Here is a 16619-nt window from a genome sequence, read left to right as displayed (position 1 = left end):
TGGCTATCAAAGGGCAACATGAGGGATACTTGCGGTAGGGAAATGTTCAGTGACCTGGATGTATTAATGTCAATATCCTGGTTGTGATACTGTACTACAGTTTTGTAAGATGTTACCACTGGGAGGGGATGGGTAAAGGGCACAGAGATATCTACAGTATTTCTAAGGCTACATATCAGTCTACAACATCCCAAAATAATAAGTTTAATTTAAAAAAATGAGCTCTATAGAGAATGTATTTTCATTGCAATAATCAGTTACCACATATATACATAAATCAGTACATGTAAAGATTAAAGACCGCCAATTGATTTATCTTGTAATTTGTACAGAAGTGACCACTTCAACATACAGACTATGCTAAAAAAAAAAAAAAAAAAAAGGGATTTGATATATGCTAGAAAAAGCTTCTGTATTTTACTGATGGGTTCTAAAGAACAAGGTTGTATCATGACTTACTACTTCATCCGCAAATCCACCAGCAAGGACAAGAGAATAAGCCCCATCATTACTTCGACCATGAATTCCACCAACATGGGGCCTATGGACACCTGCTTCGCTCACCTATGAAATAAAGAGAGTCTCAAAATACCTTTGAATAGTCAAATTATATTTATAAAATGCTTTCACATATATTATTGTATCCTAAAAGCCTCCAACTAAGAACTGAATGTTGCTCAGAGTTCTACCTTTTGCTCACCAACTTTATTTCTTTCCAACTATATATCCCTTAGATACTAAGCTGGTGACCTTAAAACTGCTCAGACCTAGAATTCGGAGTTTCAAAATAATTATTAAATACCATTTTATGTCTACTGGTCATTACAGCTCAACTTGGGTAAAACAGAATTTGTTTATCAGTGGTCCAGATCCCTTCCTATCCTATTTCTTCTCTTCAATTACTGCATGCTCCCTAGTCACATCAGAAAGGCAAGAGTCATTTTATTCTTTTTTTTTTTTGAGAGAGGGTGTGTACAGGTGGGTGGGGGTGGGGGTGGGGAGTAGGGGGAGAGAGAATCTTAAGCAGGGGCTCAATCTCATGACCCTGAGATCATGACCTGAGCCAAAATCAGGAGTAGGATGCTTAACCGAATGAGGAGCCCAGGCACCCCAGGCAAGAGACATTTTAGCCTCATTCTTCTCCTCTATTTTTCAAACCCATTTTGGTCATAAATACTGCTGATCAATCTCCTAAATCTCTCAAATACATCTCTTTCTACTTCAACTGCTATAATCTTAGTTTGAGTCATGAATACTATAAACATCCTTTTTCACTGCCTCCAGTTTTTCTCTTCAAATCCCATTCTACCCATCACAAACAGAACAATACTGTTAAGAATAAATCTGCTTTTAATATTCAACATCAAATGGTCATATTGTATATCAAGCCCCAAATATTACATATTACCCTCTCTCAATCTGGCTCCTATCTACTTTCCCCACCTTAACTCTTATCTCCAGCTTCTCCTTCAGAGAGCATATATGTTTGAGCCAAAACTACTCAATGTTACCCAAACATGCTTCCCAATTTGTTAAATTTACTCATGTATTCTACTACTTCAATGGCCTACTGCTTCTTCCCATCTATCTTCAATTTTGGCTCACTGAACAGTGTCACTTTGTGTACTTCAAACTCCCTGAGAGAAGTATCAGAACTCATTTGTTTATCATATAATTATTCTTAGAGAAAAAGAAGCTGAAATCCAAGCCTGCATAGCGGGGTAGGGAAAGACACACATTAGAAGCCAATGAGAAGCTAATGAAAGCATCAGAGCCTGAGTTTAGGTCTTGAAAACACCAGGTACTCCAGAAGACAGGACCACCTGTTCCCAACCTCACCAATCCTGATAAAAATAAATCTTACTCTTCCCCACTTCCTAAATGGCAAATCCACCCTTGTAGTTGCTCAGGCCAACAACCTCAAACTCATCTGAGACTGTATTAATAGGGCTTTTAGAATTTGGGAATAAATTAGTGACAGGTATACAAAAAAAAAAAAAAAAAAAATGAAGCAAACAACAAAAAAACCCAAGGCAATTAAAAATATACTAAGTGTACTTTTTATTGTATTTATAACATTCTATTGTATTTACTTGTAGTATTTTTTTTTTACTGTATTTAAAGATCTAAAGTCATAAAACATGCATATGGATTTAGCCAAAATTATAACCATTGCAAGGATGGGAAGACACAGAGTGTGTTAAACTAAATGCCATCTTCCATAGAAAGAAGTTAAACTAAAATATGAAGACAAAAGCAGTAGAAACATGCTATTTAGAAATAAGGTAAATCCAGAAGAAACAATTAAAACTTTAAAGTGGCTGTGTCTGAGAAACAGAAAATGAAGATAACTTAAGCTCTCTATAATGATAAAATTACCATTCTAAAAAAGAAGTTAGAAATGAATACAGGAGAGCCTTCAAGAGGAAAAGAGAAGTAATTTTATCCTTGGGTTATCTGGGCACTTCCTCTGACCAACACCTTAACATTCATTCAGGAGGATAAGCTGCAAACAAGACACCTAAGTGAGCTTTCTTGGACTTCAATGATATTAAGTGAGAACTTACCAAATATTTTAAAGAAAAAAAATTTAATATTTCAAATATTAAATTCTCAGCAAGGAAAATTCTCTAGAAAGCTTAACAATAATGTTAACTATCAGAACAGTAAAACAAAGTGATGAAAAGGCATAGCTGATGCCTAATTCCATGATGTATGGTCCTCTGTCTTAAGCTATGGGGAAGAGTCTACCCATCCTATAGAGAATCTTTTATTCTAACAACTGAATGCCATGTGACAAAACCTAGGTTAGTCCACTTACAATCAACAGAAACTGACATTGCTACAATTTTAACTATACCCAACTTTACCCTTTCAACAAAACCAATTTAAAACATACCTGAACTCTAAATCTCCATGTTGATCCAACAGGAATCCCAGGAATAGGTCCATAATGATTAGAAGGAACAATAGTACATTCTCTAGTGCGACCAACACAGGCCATTCCCTATAAGTAAACAAACAAGCTATTTGAGAAACTGGTTATGTCAAATCTTAAAGCCCTTAATTCCCATAAAAATGAGAATAAAATAGAAACCTAACTATATGATTAACAATACATAATTTATGATTTCATTAACATACAGCTAACAGTTATAGTAAATTAACAATTATATAATTATAGTTATTTGTTAATATTTCTGATATGGAAAGCATAATTTATATCACCACTACTGTTGGTATTGAAATGTTATAACCTGCATTACAGTCATAAATGTTATAGCTAGGAAGAAAAGGAGACTTCTTCTTTACCCTGCCCCAGTCTCTCCGGCTTTCAGTACTAGCTGATGGCATCTTTGCTTTCTTTTTACTCATCTTGAGTCTTTCACCAGCCTTTACAACTTCACTGGAATCAGTTTTACAGGAAGGACAATACCTTTAAAAGAAAAAGGAATTTTGATAATACCATATTAAAGCCAATAACAGAATGGTCTTTCCAGGTCAGAACAAGTTTTAAGATGTAATACTTGGTGTATATTATAGATCTTCAGCTGGCATTTAAATATTAAACTTTTGAAAATATTTACATGATTAAGCTAGCAGGAAAAAGAAAAAACCAAAACCAAAACCTTATCACTCCTTTAAAGAATGTAAAGGATTATAATATCATAAAATCTCAAATTCAGTTCAAAAGCCAGACAGCTGTCCAATTCAAATGGCATCATGCACTCCTATCTTTTTTTTTTTAAAGATTTTATTTATTTTTGCGAGAGAGAGAGAGAGAGACAAAAAGGGAGAGAGTGAGCACGAGTGGGGGTTGGGGAGGGAGGAGCAGAGGGAGCAGCAGACTCTCCACTGAGCAGGGAGCCCAATGCAGGACTCGATCCCAGGACCCTGGGATCATGACCTGAGCGAAGGCAGACGCTTAACCAACTGAGCCACCCAGGCGCCCATTAACTCTGATCTTATCACTAACCTGGAGAATGGAATTTATTCATTTGAAGTTCCTATTATTAAAACAGAGGTAGCAAGAATAGATGATCTTAGACTGAATGTTCAACTATGCAACTGAATTCAGGTTACATCCGCATCTAAACTGATTATTAAAACTCTCAAAGTCAAAAATGTATACTCTATCACAACTAATATACAGGATCCAAGGATGCTTGTTTATATTAGCCTTATCCGTAGGTTCTGTTTTAATTCTCTATACTTTTTGTCCTTTGGCCTATTGCAGTTGGTCAATCTACTATATATTGCAGTTGGTCAACCTACTATAACTTGCATATCATTATGAGCTACCTTAAATCATTCCTAAAAAGCAAAGTATAAATATGTCTATAGAATCAGATTCTATATCTTTATTCATATTCTGAATTGGACATTCAGATATAGATTGGTGTTCCTATATCACCAAGGAATACAAACCTTAGGGATATCCTGATAAAGATCAACTGGCCCCTCTCACCATTAATATTAAATGTGCCTATACTTTCCATTTCATAATTACTCCATATAGTGTTTAGAGCAAAAAAACCATCCATGCCCACCAGCTAATTCTGACTGCTTATGAGATACTTTGTTTAGTACTAGAGGAAAGAAAAATGTAATTCAGTCCCGATTCTGAGAAAATTAGTTAGGCTGTGATATACACATACAAAACGAAGGCAAAAATTAAAATGTAGGAGAAAGTAATAAATATTATCAAGTAAAATCCCTTCTAATTGGGAAATCAGGAGGCTTCCAAAAATTAATTTGTTCTAAGACTGGATTTTACCCAATGTGCTAACCTTTAAAACTATAATTTTTCAGAGATCTTAGGGGCAAAACAGGTACTATTTCTGGTGAGAAAATGAGCTCAGAGGTTAAATATGCAAACAACATGATTTGGAGAAATAGAAAAGATAGATCAGGCACTATTTTGGTGCTGGGGATAAATATGATCAAAATGTTTGTACAGAGTAAAGAAAACTAGTACATACAATGAAACAATTTCAGGAAGTCGGCAAGTTCTATAAAGGAAATACATCAGGGTTATGTGGGTGTTAAGAGTGATTAGAAATGGTATGTGTCTTTAGATAGAGTAGTTTTCTGAGGTGATATTCCAGCTACGACCAAAGGAGTCAGTCCTATGAAGAAGCCAGGGAATGCATTCTGGGCAAAAAGACATTAAGTATACAAGTCCTGAGGCCTAAGAAGGAGTGGTATGCCTTGAAAAACATTAGGTGGGTAGATCTGAAGTTTAGCAAAATAAACTGCACAGAGATAAGCAATGAGGTTATAGAGCAGGCAGGGCCAGGTCAGAATAAAACCTAAGCACATGCCATCTAAGTGCAACAGGATAACACTAGGGGATTTTAAACAGATGAGTAACCCTGTTACTCAGTTCAGGACTTAGTAAGATCATTCTGCTACTATGGTAGAAAGGATAGCTGGCAAGCAATGTGAAAGCAAGGAGACTAGTTAGGCATTTATTATACAGTTCAGGGAAGCGACATTAGTTTGGACTGAAGGATGAGAGCAGAGAAAGATTATGGAGGACTGATAAGACCTGCTCATGTAGGATGTAGAATATGTGAGGAGGGTGAAGAGGAAATCAAAGAGGAAGTATAGCTTTTCAGCCTGAACAACTAGATGAGTATAGCATTTTTGGGAGAGGAGCAGGATTTTAGGGGGTGTGTTTATGGAAATCAAGATCTCCATTTGGACTGATTTTGTGCTGTCCATCAAGTAAACAGTTGAATGAATACAGGAATACAGAACCCACGGAAGATTAGATACAAAGATATTGAAAATATAGAATCATTAGCTTGGTATTTAAAGTCTCATGATCAGATGAGGTCATCTAGGAAGCAAGCATGAAGACAAAAAGCAAGTGAGTAGTGCTCTGGAAAACTCGTAAATCTGATAGATATGAGAAAACAAACAGAGATGAAGGAAAGGCCAAGTGAGATACAATAAAAATTAGGTCATAGGGTATCATACAATCTATAAAGACAAAGAGCCGAGAAGTACAAGTAAGGAGAGGACTTAGAAGTGACCATTAGATTTCGCAACACGAAACGTGTCTTTGAGCTTAACATAAGTATAGTGGAGTTGTGGGAAGGAAAGTCCAAGTGGAGAGCTGAAGTATGAACAGGACAAGAGGAAATGGAAATCATCAATGAAGATAGCTCTTCAGAAGCTTTGCCATAAAGGAAGCAAAGAAATGGGATCAAGGGAAGGGGGTGTGTGTGTTTGGAAGACTGAATAGATTCCAGGATACTAATGAGAATGACCCAGTAATGGCAATTTGAGAATTAACTACAGGAGTGAAGTTCCTGAAAAGGCAAAGGGTTATGAAACTGTGAGGGCAGGTAGAAGGGTTTGCATTTTAGAGAAGCAGGAACTATCCTCCACAGAAACAAAAGGGAAGAAAAATATAAGAGACTTTAGAGGAAATATAATTACTGTTTATAGATGGTAAAATACAGTTTGTAACCATGCAAGGGAGAAGGAGGGGGTAAAAGGAAGAAGTAGGATCCCTTCGCTTCTCCCACCCTTACAGCCTCTGTGGTAATACAATAACAACCTTCTTAATAGGTGGGGAGAGGCCAAAGGAATGGAAAATAATCTATTCTTCACAATAATACCAGCTACCCAACTGTGATGTGATTACAGGCACATCTCATTTTATGGCACTTCACAGATACTGTGTTCTTTTACAGATTGAAGATCTGTGGCAACCCAGTGCTGAGCAAGTCCATTGGTGTGATTTTTCCAACATTTGCTTACTTTCTGTCACTGTGTCACATTTTGGTATTTCTTGCAGTATTTCAAACTTTTTCATTATTATATATTGTTAGGGTGATCTGTGATCAGTGATTAAGATTTGCTGAAAGCTCAGATGATGGCTAGCATTTTTGGCAATTAAGTATTTTAAAATTATGGTATGTATTTTTTTTAGAAACAATGTTATTGCACACTTAATAGACTACAACATAGTGTGTAAACATAACCTTTACATGCACTGGGAAGCAAAAAAATTCATCTGACTTGCCTTACTGCAGTATTTACTTAATGCAATGGTCTGGAACCTGTACTATCTCTGAAGTATGCCTGTATTTCTGAGTGTGACATTCCTTAACTTGAGCCTCCACGCCAGCAACACTCCATAGCTTAAGAAGAAAAAACCTAGTATGACATGAAAAAATTTATTATTACTTTGGGTATGTTCTTCCCAGTCTTTTTTCTAATGATTTCATTTTGTAGCTAAGACTACTTAAAAGAAGTATAGGTTTCGGACAGTGTATTTAACCCTAGTGCCTGGTTCTACGTATTAACCTCATAGGATTAAGTACAATAATCCATATAAAGCACTTTGTTAGTGTCCAGCATATATTAAGCACTTAATAATCATTAAGTACTATTATAGGCACATCTAAAATAAGTGAGAAGCCCCTGGCCAGGGTTATCAAAAGGAAAAGAGAAAGGACTGAAATAAGTAAAATCATAAATAAAAGAGGAGAGATCACAAGTAACAACGAAGAAATACAAACAATTATAAGAACATATTATAAGCAACTATAATGCCAACAAATTAAGCAATCTCGATGACATGGAAGCACTTCTAGAAACATATAAAATACCAAAACTGAAACAGGAAGAATAGAAAACCTGAACAGACCCATAACCAGCAAGAAAATTGAAGTAGTAATCAAAAATCTCCCAACAGGAGTCCAGGGCTGAATGGCTTCCCAGGGGAATTCTATCAAACATTTAAAGAAGAATTAATACCTATTCTTCTGAAACTGTTCCAAAAAATAGAAACGGAAGGAAAACATCCGAACTCTTTCTATGAGGCTAGCATTACCTTGATCCCAAAACCAAAGATCCCACCAAAAAGGAAAATTACAGACCAATATATCCCTGATGAACATGGATGCAAAAAGTCTCAACAAGGTATTAGCCAATAGGATCCAACAGTACATTAAAAGGATTATTCACCACAACCAAGGTGGATTTATTCTGGGGCTGCAAGGATGGTTCAACATCTGCAAATCAATCAATGTGACACATCACATTAATAAAAGAAAGGACAAGAACCACATGATCCTCTCAACAGATGCAGAAAAAGCATTTGACAAAGTACAGCACCCTTTCTTCATTAAAACTCTCCATAGTGTAGGGATAGAGGGTATGTACCTCAGTATCATAAAAGCCATATAAGAAAAGCCCACAGCAAATATCATTCTCAATGGGGAAAAACCGAGGGCTTTTCCTCTAAGGTCAGGAACACGACAGGGATGTCCACTATCACCACTGCTGTTCAACACAGTACTATAAGTCCTAGCCTCAGCAATCAGACAACAAAAAGAAATAAAAGGCATCCAAATCGGCAAAGAAGTCAAACTCCCACTCTTCACAGATGACATGATACTCTGGGGAAAACCCAAAAGACTCGACCCTCAGATTGCTAGAACTGATAGAGGAATTCACTGGCAGGATATAAAATCAATGCACAGAAACCAGCTGTATTTCTGTACACTAACAATGAAACAGAAGAAAGAGAAATTGAGGAGTTGATCCCATTTACAATTGCACCAAAACCTGTAAGATACCTAGGAATAAACCCAACCAAAGAGGCAAAGGATCTGTACTCAGAGAACTACAGAATACTCATGAAAGAAATTGAGGAAGACAAAGAAATGGAAAAAATGTTCCATGCTCATGGATTGAAAGAATAAATATTGTTAAAATGTCTACGCTACCTAGAGCAATCTATACACTGAGTGCAATCCCTATCAAAATACCATCAACATTTTTCACAGAGCTGGAACAAATAATCCTAAAATTTGTACTGAAGCAGAAAAGACCCCAAATAGCCAAATGAATGTTGAAAAAGAAAACCAAAGCTGGAGACATCACATTCCGGACTTCAAGCTCTATTACAAAACACAGACACAAAAACAGACACATACACAGACACAGACACATAGATTAACGGAACAGAACAGAGAACCCAGAAATGGATCCTCAACTCTATGGTCAACTAATCTTCGACAAAGCAGGAAAGAATGTCCAATGGAAAAAAGACAGTCTCTTCAACAAATGGTGCTGGGAAAACTGGACAGCCACATGCAGAAGAATGAAACTGGACCATTTTCTTACACCACACACAAAAACAGACTCAAAATGGATGAAAGACCTAAATGTGAGACAGGAATCCATCAAAACCCTAGAGGTGAGGGATACCTGGGTGGCTCAGTTGGTTAAGCATCTACCTTTGACTCAGGTCACGATCCTGGAGTCCTGGGATTGAGTCCCACATCGGGCTCCCTGCTCAGCAGGGAGGCTGCTTCTCCCTCTGCCTGCTGCTCCCCTGCTTGTGCGTGCTTGCACTCTCTCTCTCTGGCAAGTAAATAAAAATCTTGAAAAAATAAAAATAAAAAACATCCTAGAGGAGAATACAGGCAGCAACCTCTATGACCTTGGCTGTAGCAACTTCTTGCTAGACATGTCTCCAAAGGCAAGGGTAACAAAGCAAAAATGAACTATTGGGACTTCATCAAGATAAAAGGCTTCTGCACAGCAACAGTCGACAAAACCAAAAGACAACCGACAGAATGGGAGAAGATATTTGCAAATGTCTTATCAGATAAAAGGCTAGTATCCAAAATCTGTAAAGAACTTATCACACTCAATACCCAAAGAACAAATAATCCAATCAAGAAATGGGCAGAAGACATGAACAGACACATCTCCAAAGAAAGACATCCAAATGGCCAACAGACACATGAAAAAGTGCTCCACATCACTTGGCATCAGGGAAATCCAAATCAAAACCTCAATGAGATACCACCTCACACCAGTCAGAATGGCTAAAATTAACAAGTAGAAAACGACAGATGTTGGCAAGGATGCAGAGAAAGGGGAACCCCCATATACTGTTGGTGGGAATGCAAGCTGGTGCAGCCACTTTGGAAAATAGTATGGAGGTTCCTCAAAGTTAAAAATAGAACTACCCTATGATCCAGCAATTGCACTACTGGGTATTTACCCCAAAGATACAAAGTAGTGATCTCAAGAGGCACTTGCACCCCGATGTTTATAGCAGCAATGTACGCAACAGCCAAACTAGAAAAGAGCCAGATGTCCATCGACAGATAAGTGGATAAAGATGTGATGTATATATATATATATATACACACACACACACAATGGATTCCTACTCAGCAATCAAAAAGAAGAAATCTTGCCATTTGCATTGACATGTATGTAACTGGAGGATATTATGCTAAGCAAAATAAGTCAAACAGAGAAAGACAATTATCAGACGATTTCACTCATATGTGGAATTTAAGAAACAAAACAAGGGAGCCTGGGTGGCTCAGATGGTTAAGCGTCTGCCTTCGGCTCAAGTCATAATCCCAGGGTCCTGGGATTGAGTCCCGCATCGGGCTCCCTGCTCAGCGGGGAGCCTGCTTCTCCCTCTGCCTCTCTCTCTCTGTCTCTTATGAATAAATAAATAAAATCTTTAAAAAAAAAAACAAACAAAAGATCATATAGGGGAAGAGGGGAAAAAATAAAACAAGACAAAATCAGAGAGGGAGACAACCCGTAAGAGATTCTTAATCATGGGAAACAAACTGAGGGCTGCTGGAGGGGAGGGGGTGGGGGTATGGGGTAACTAGGTGATGGACATTAAGGAGCTCACATGATGTAAGGAGCACTCGGTATTATGTAAGACTGATGAATCACTGAATTCTACCTCTGAAACTAATACACATGTTAATTAATTGAATTTAAATTAAAAAAATTTTTTAAAATGAGCACAAAAAAATTTAAAAAATAACAGAATTACTGGGGGGTAGAGGGGACCACCCACTTTCCCAGATAAAGTCACAGTTAAGTGAAAACCTGAAGGATAAATATCATCCTGAAGGTTAAGCAAAGACGAAAATGCTTCTAAGAGAAAATGTGTCAAGTGTAAAACCCAGAGGAGAGAAAGAACATGACTTACTTAAGGAGCTGAAAGATATTTAATCTGGCTAGAGTATAGAATATTTGGGAAAATGAAAGGGAAAAATAAGAAATACACCTGGAGAAATCAACTAAAAAAGTATTGTGCGAGGCCCTATAGGGTGACATTTAAAGGAGTTAACACAATCAGATTTGCATTTTTGAAAGAACACAGACTCCTTTTAGAGGAAGGACTGCAAGGATTAAAAAATAGAGCTAGAGACCGGTTCCCAAGCCATTATAATAACCAAATAAGGTTATCGATGCCAAGTAACCATTGGCTGCAAAAATTTTAAGCACTTTAATACACATTATATATCTTCAGAAATCTTCTTTTGGTGGCTCAAATACATATTTCACATTCAATTCTTAACACAGTAACAACAACAAAAAACCCTGATAATCATACCAGTACTCCTCTTCAGGGACCTTATCCAAAGGTGGATTCAGGCAGTAAATATGATAGGCCATGTTACATTCATCACATAGAAGCTGCATGTTGGGTTCTTGTTTTCCACCACATATATGACAGGAGCAAGAACGACATTTCTTATTTGGATCTCCACCACAAATGTCACACTCAGGATCGTTTTTCCCTATTAAGAATAAAATTATAACAAGCCCAGTGTTAGGATCATTTTTACATCTATGAATCTTACAAAGGAAAACACATGAAAGTAGCATACAGCTTTTTTTAATAGGAAAAAACCACAAAGAATGATCAAGTGTGGGACTTTAATAATAAACACCTGAGCGTCATTCTATACTTATCAAAATAACAGGGATGAAGCCCAGGTGTAGCAGGCATCACTACCTGCAAGAGGATAATGTATACTCTTGCCTTTAAAATTTGCATTGACCAGACTGAAAGTTCCAGGGCCAATGCAGTGAACTCACCAGGGCACCAAAAGGACACGTGTCTTCAGAATTCAAGGGTATGCAACATTCTCTTGCACAAAGTTCTTTGGATCTAACTACTTAATAAATGGAACAATTAAATACCATGTACCTGCAGACCTAAACCTTTCCTTGAGTGGGCTAAACTAAGACGGGGAGGGCTGATTTTGTTAAGAGTTAGCAAGCCCATTTTGGTTCCCACTCAAGTTATGCCCCCAACATACTTTTTATCAGTAATAGAAATAGTATTTTTAACTCAGTTGATTTTTATCTTATTTGTCAATTGGTTCAGAACTGTGGCAAGTAAGAGGTGTAGCATTTACTGCCCCCCAACCTATCTAAATCCAAACAGCTTTTGCCAAAGCGTTGAAATTTTAAGATATACACATGTACACAAAAAAATCTTAATGTTCATAATACAAAATTTAATTTAAAATGTCAAAAGAGAAATGGTTGGAAAGATTTTATTAAAAATAAGGTAAGTTTATAAGAACCATAATACAGAGGTAATGAGGTATATGAAATTCAAAAGAAAACTGCAGAATTTTATCTTTAATACACAAAGATGAATTATGTAAATAGTGGAAGATGTCTACAATAATATACATTGTTAGAGTGATTACTTCCTGGGAGTCCTATATTTATTTATTTTTTTTGAGGGAGAGAGAATGAGAGAGAGAGAGAGCACAAGATCGGGGAGAGTCAGAGGGAGAAGCAGACTCCCTGCTGAGCAGGGAGCCCAATGCGGGACTCGATTCTGGGACTCCAGGATCATGACCTGAGCCGAAGGCAGTTGCCCAACCAACTGAGCCACCTAGGTGCCCCCATATTTAAATTAATATTGTTCTAGATTTTGAATTTCTGACATATGTACACAACTGTGAGGAAATTTACCATATCAGAACTGATCTAGCAATATGAGGGACATGGGGAACCATACTGGAAAAATGAGAGGGGGGAAGGGAAAAGGCACTGATTTCAGTACTATCTTTCTGCCTGGTCAGTGCCTATTCTTGCTAATGAATGGCAGATTACAATTTTGTTTCAATTCCACTAAGGGAGCCATGACAACATAGAAATAATGGATGTATAACAGACCTAAAGACATGCCTTTGATAGATTTTTGGTATGGAGTGATGTGATCAAAGGCAATCTGGCTGTCGCTGCGAAATGATTTCTTTACATACAAGTTTAAAGTTGTAGCTATAATGTGATTAGTATTAGGCAGAGGAGAGATACAGAGAATGAGAGAGAAGAGAATACATGCAGATGTACTAAGAGATAACAGAAAGACAAAAAAACCCTCATCTATCTTGGTTTTGTATTGTGTTTTACTGAGAATGACTAAGTCACATTAAATAGGTTTACTCAGGGGCACTTGGGTGGCTCAGTTGGTTAAGCATCTGGCTCTTGATTTTAGCTCAGGTCATGATCTCTGGGTTGTGAAATTGAGCCCCGCGTCAGGCTCCACACTCAGCGGGAAGTAGATTCTCTTTTTCTCTCCCCCTCTGCCCCTATCTCCCCGCCTCTAAAATAAAATAAATAAATCTTAAAAAAAAAAAAAAGGTTTATTCAAGTTACGTTTACTCCTAGGATATAACCATACAAGTACTCATACAGAGTATGCCTGAAGGTTCTTAATTCAAATCTAGATATATCAGCTTTGCAGTCTCAAAAAATGAGAATGGCTTAGACTGGTAACATGAAAGTCTATTTTGTGATCTGTTAAAGGTACTGTCTTGCTATTATCTTGCACAACTGCGGTATGAAAAGGTTAAGCAGAAGCCTTTAGTTGGGAGTATTTTTCTAAAACAATCTACTAGATATTGAGGCTCGTGGCTGGCTCAGTAGGTAGAGTATGCAACTTTTGATCTCAGGATTGTAAGTCTGAGTCCCATGTTGGTTGTAGTGATTACTTAAAAATAAAATCTTAAAAAAAATATATACTAGATATTGACATGTGGCATAAAGCCAATAAATTGCTTTCCCCCAAAAAATCCAGAATTAAGAGAGTATGAGACAGTAATCTATTTGGAAAGACAGTGATTGAACCATGAATTAAAAGACCTAGAATCTACTCCTACCTCTGTTACCAACTAGCTGTATGATATTAAGCAAATACAATACGTACAGTGAAAAGGCAGGGCTATATTCCAACACTCTCACAATTGTTTAAACCTCACTTATTACCTCTCAGAAACTCAAGGCTCAACCGACATTACTGTCAGTCAGACTCTACTTATATAAAAATAAGTCTCATTATTAAAAATCAATCTTGGGTGGCCACAAAATTATTGAATGGGTTATTTGGACAGTCAAGATCTATAGTCAAGAAAACAAGAAAACAGCAATAAAATGCCAAGAAAATATTTTTTGGAAAACAAATTTTGTCATTTGAGAAAAATCCATTAAATCCACTAAACCAAAATGGGTCTTAGATCAAAACTGTTGTTTTGCTAATGTTTGCATGATCTACAGTTTTATACTTTCTCAAAAGTTATTTCCTGGTGCTTAAAATACCAATCAAGTACAATATATGTAGTCTAAACCCGTAAGAAAAATTCGTACTTAAAAACTTTCCATCTGCCAATGACAGGGGATGAGCTCCAGGTTTCTCGATCTTAAAGATTTCATTTACGAATCTTATCTGGCAGTCATTTAATTTTCCTTCAGAACCCCTGTTTAAAAAAAGAAGAAAAGTTAACTTTTGCCAGCAAAATCTAAACCATATACAAACAATTAAGAGTCGTTTGGGAAACCCACTGAACTTTGCTGATTTAAAATTGGGATTCTAGGTATTCTAATCACCTTGAGCTATTGTTTCCAATGGCAGGAAAAGTCCAACAGTGATTAGTTACTATTCAAAGTTAAGTGTAACTTTAGTGTAAAGGAGGAAAAAAAGTTACAGACTTCACACCTAGATTATCTGGCTAGAAGACAGTTATCTTATAAATTTAAACACTAGGTAAAATGATACTCTATCAATCAAAATAAAAGATTTAAACATATTTCTAGTAAATACAGTAAGTCTCTAGGTAAAAAGATGACTTATTAAAAAGTCCTTCAGATATTAAGCCGTATTCCTCAAAGACACAATTTATACCTGTTTACACATGCTTCTTCAAAGTTTCCTATTATTGATTTGTATATAGATTTCTCCTTTTACTCTGTCAACTTTGGTTTATATTTTTGAAGCAATGTTATTGGGTACATACAGATTTAGGATTCTTAAATCATCTTATGAAATGTCTCTATCTCTAGTAATACATTTTATATCAAAAGTGTACTTTTTTTTGGTTAGAATTTGCTTGATGACTTTTCCCACGTTTTCACATGCAACACTTTTAAAACTTTTAATGTCAGATATTCACAAATAGCAGAAAAATGCATAGATAAATGTATAATCAGTTATAAGGTATACATCTTATAGCCACCAACCAACATAGGAGACAGAATAGTTTATCTCAGAAGCCCCTGCCATGCGCCCTCCCAATCTCAATCTCTTCTATTCCAAGAGATATATTTACCTTAATTTTCTTCAGTCTTACCACCTGTCTTCCTAAGCATATCATATAGTTTTGCCTGTGCTTCAAAGACTCTATCAATTCCCACATTATCTTTTTCTTCTTTACAATTTGTTGAAGAACCACCACCATTTGTCCTATAGAGTTGCCCAATATCTTGATTCTAATATTTGCATTCCCAAAGTGTAGTTTAAATAGGTTTTTTCTGTTATTTGCATTTCAAGTTGGTAGCTGGATCCAGAGTAGAGGTCAAAAACCTGGTCCGCTGCCTGCTTTTGTAAATAAAGTTTTACTGGAATACAGCTACATCTACTAACTTATGCATTCTCTATGGTTGGTTTTGTGCTACAATGGCAGAGTTGAGTAGCTGTGATGGTGGAGACCATTTGGCTGTCGAGGGTTAAAACCACTATCTGGCCCTTTATATGAAAAAAAAAAAAGTCAATCCTTGCATTTAGAAATGTTAATCAAATCCAGGTTCATGTTTTGGTAAAACTATTTATAGGTCTATTCTATTAGGAAGCACCCAGTTTAGTTAGCTGTCTTTTTCTATGATGATAGCAGCCATCGATACTCAATGCTAAGGTTAATTCACTGGGGTTTAGAAAGCATTGACATTCCAGTTTTAGCATTCCTTTCTAATTTATTTGCTAGAATTCAATAGAAAGAAACTTCACCTCATCAATTATTTGGTGACTCAGTGACACATCATAAAAAAAAATATGGACTAAGTGTTTTCTTTGGCAACTTTAATAGTTCCCTAATTTCCTATATAGGTGACCAATGAGTTTCTATATTACTAGGAATTCACATACATATATGAGGTGTTTCAATCCACTGTAGCTATTTTCCTTGTTGATGTTCAAACTATCTTTGGCCAATAGGAACTTCCAGTTGACTCCCAAATTTTTCTGACAAGAATTTAGTTAGCAGTGTTTGTGGGTTTCCTTGTTATCCCTAAGACAAGATGTTTCAAGTTCATCTTGCACATTTTCTGCCTCTAGCCTGGAGTCCTATCTATAAGGAAGCCCAATTTCTTTTGGGTGGAAATATTTCAAAGCCATACTTCAGGCACTAGAAAAACTTACTGCAACTAGGTTGATCACTGTTTCAAGGCTTCTTCAGTGGACAGAACTACAAAATTTAAACATACACATGAGTACACATATAAAATAGTGAGTTCACACAAATGCTTTG

At 36.5% G+C, this 16619-nt stretch overlaps 1 protein-coding gene across 3 annotated transcripts in view; it reads right to left on the bottom strand.

Annotated features, from left to right (window-relative positions):
- Window positions 1-16619, bottom strand: part of UHRF2 (ubiquitin like with PHD and ring finger domains 2) — a 91887-nt gene that overhangs the window by 24242 nt on the left and 51026 nt on the right. For all 3 annotated transcript variants that reach the window (XM_078062179.1, XM_036065806.2, XM_078062180.1), the window contains 5 exons: window positions 14467-14576; window positions 11411-11597; window positions 3313-3436; window positions 2900-3007; window positions 460-564 (listed from right to left, as the gene is read on the bottom strand). In XM_078062179.1, the coding sequence (XP_077918305.1) occupies window positions 460-564; window positions 2900-3007; window positions 3313-3436; window positions 11411-11597; window positions 14467-14576 (634 nt within the window). The remainder of the gene's footprint in view (window positions 1-459; window positions 565-2899; window positions 3008-3312; window positions 3437-11410; window positions 11598-14466; window positions 14577-16619) is intronic.

This window comes from Halichoerus grypus, chromosome 14 (assembly GCF_964656455.1).
Source record: "Halichoerus grypus chromosome 14, mHalGry1.hap1.1, whole genome shotgun sequence".
Lineage (NCBI taxonomy): Eukaryota > Metazoa > Chordata > Mammalia > Carnivora > Phocidae > Halichoerus > Halichoerus grypus.
The sequence above is the reverse complement of the archived record's forward strand: the minus strand, read 5'-3'. Positions and strand labels throughout refer to the sequence as shown.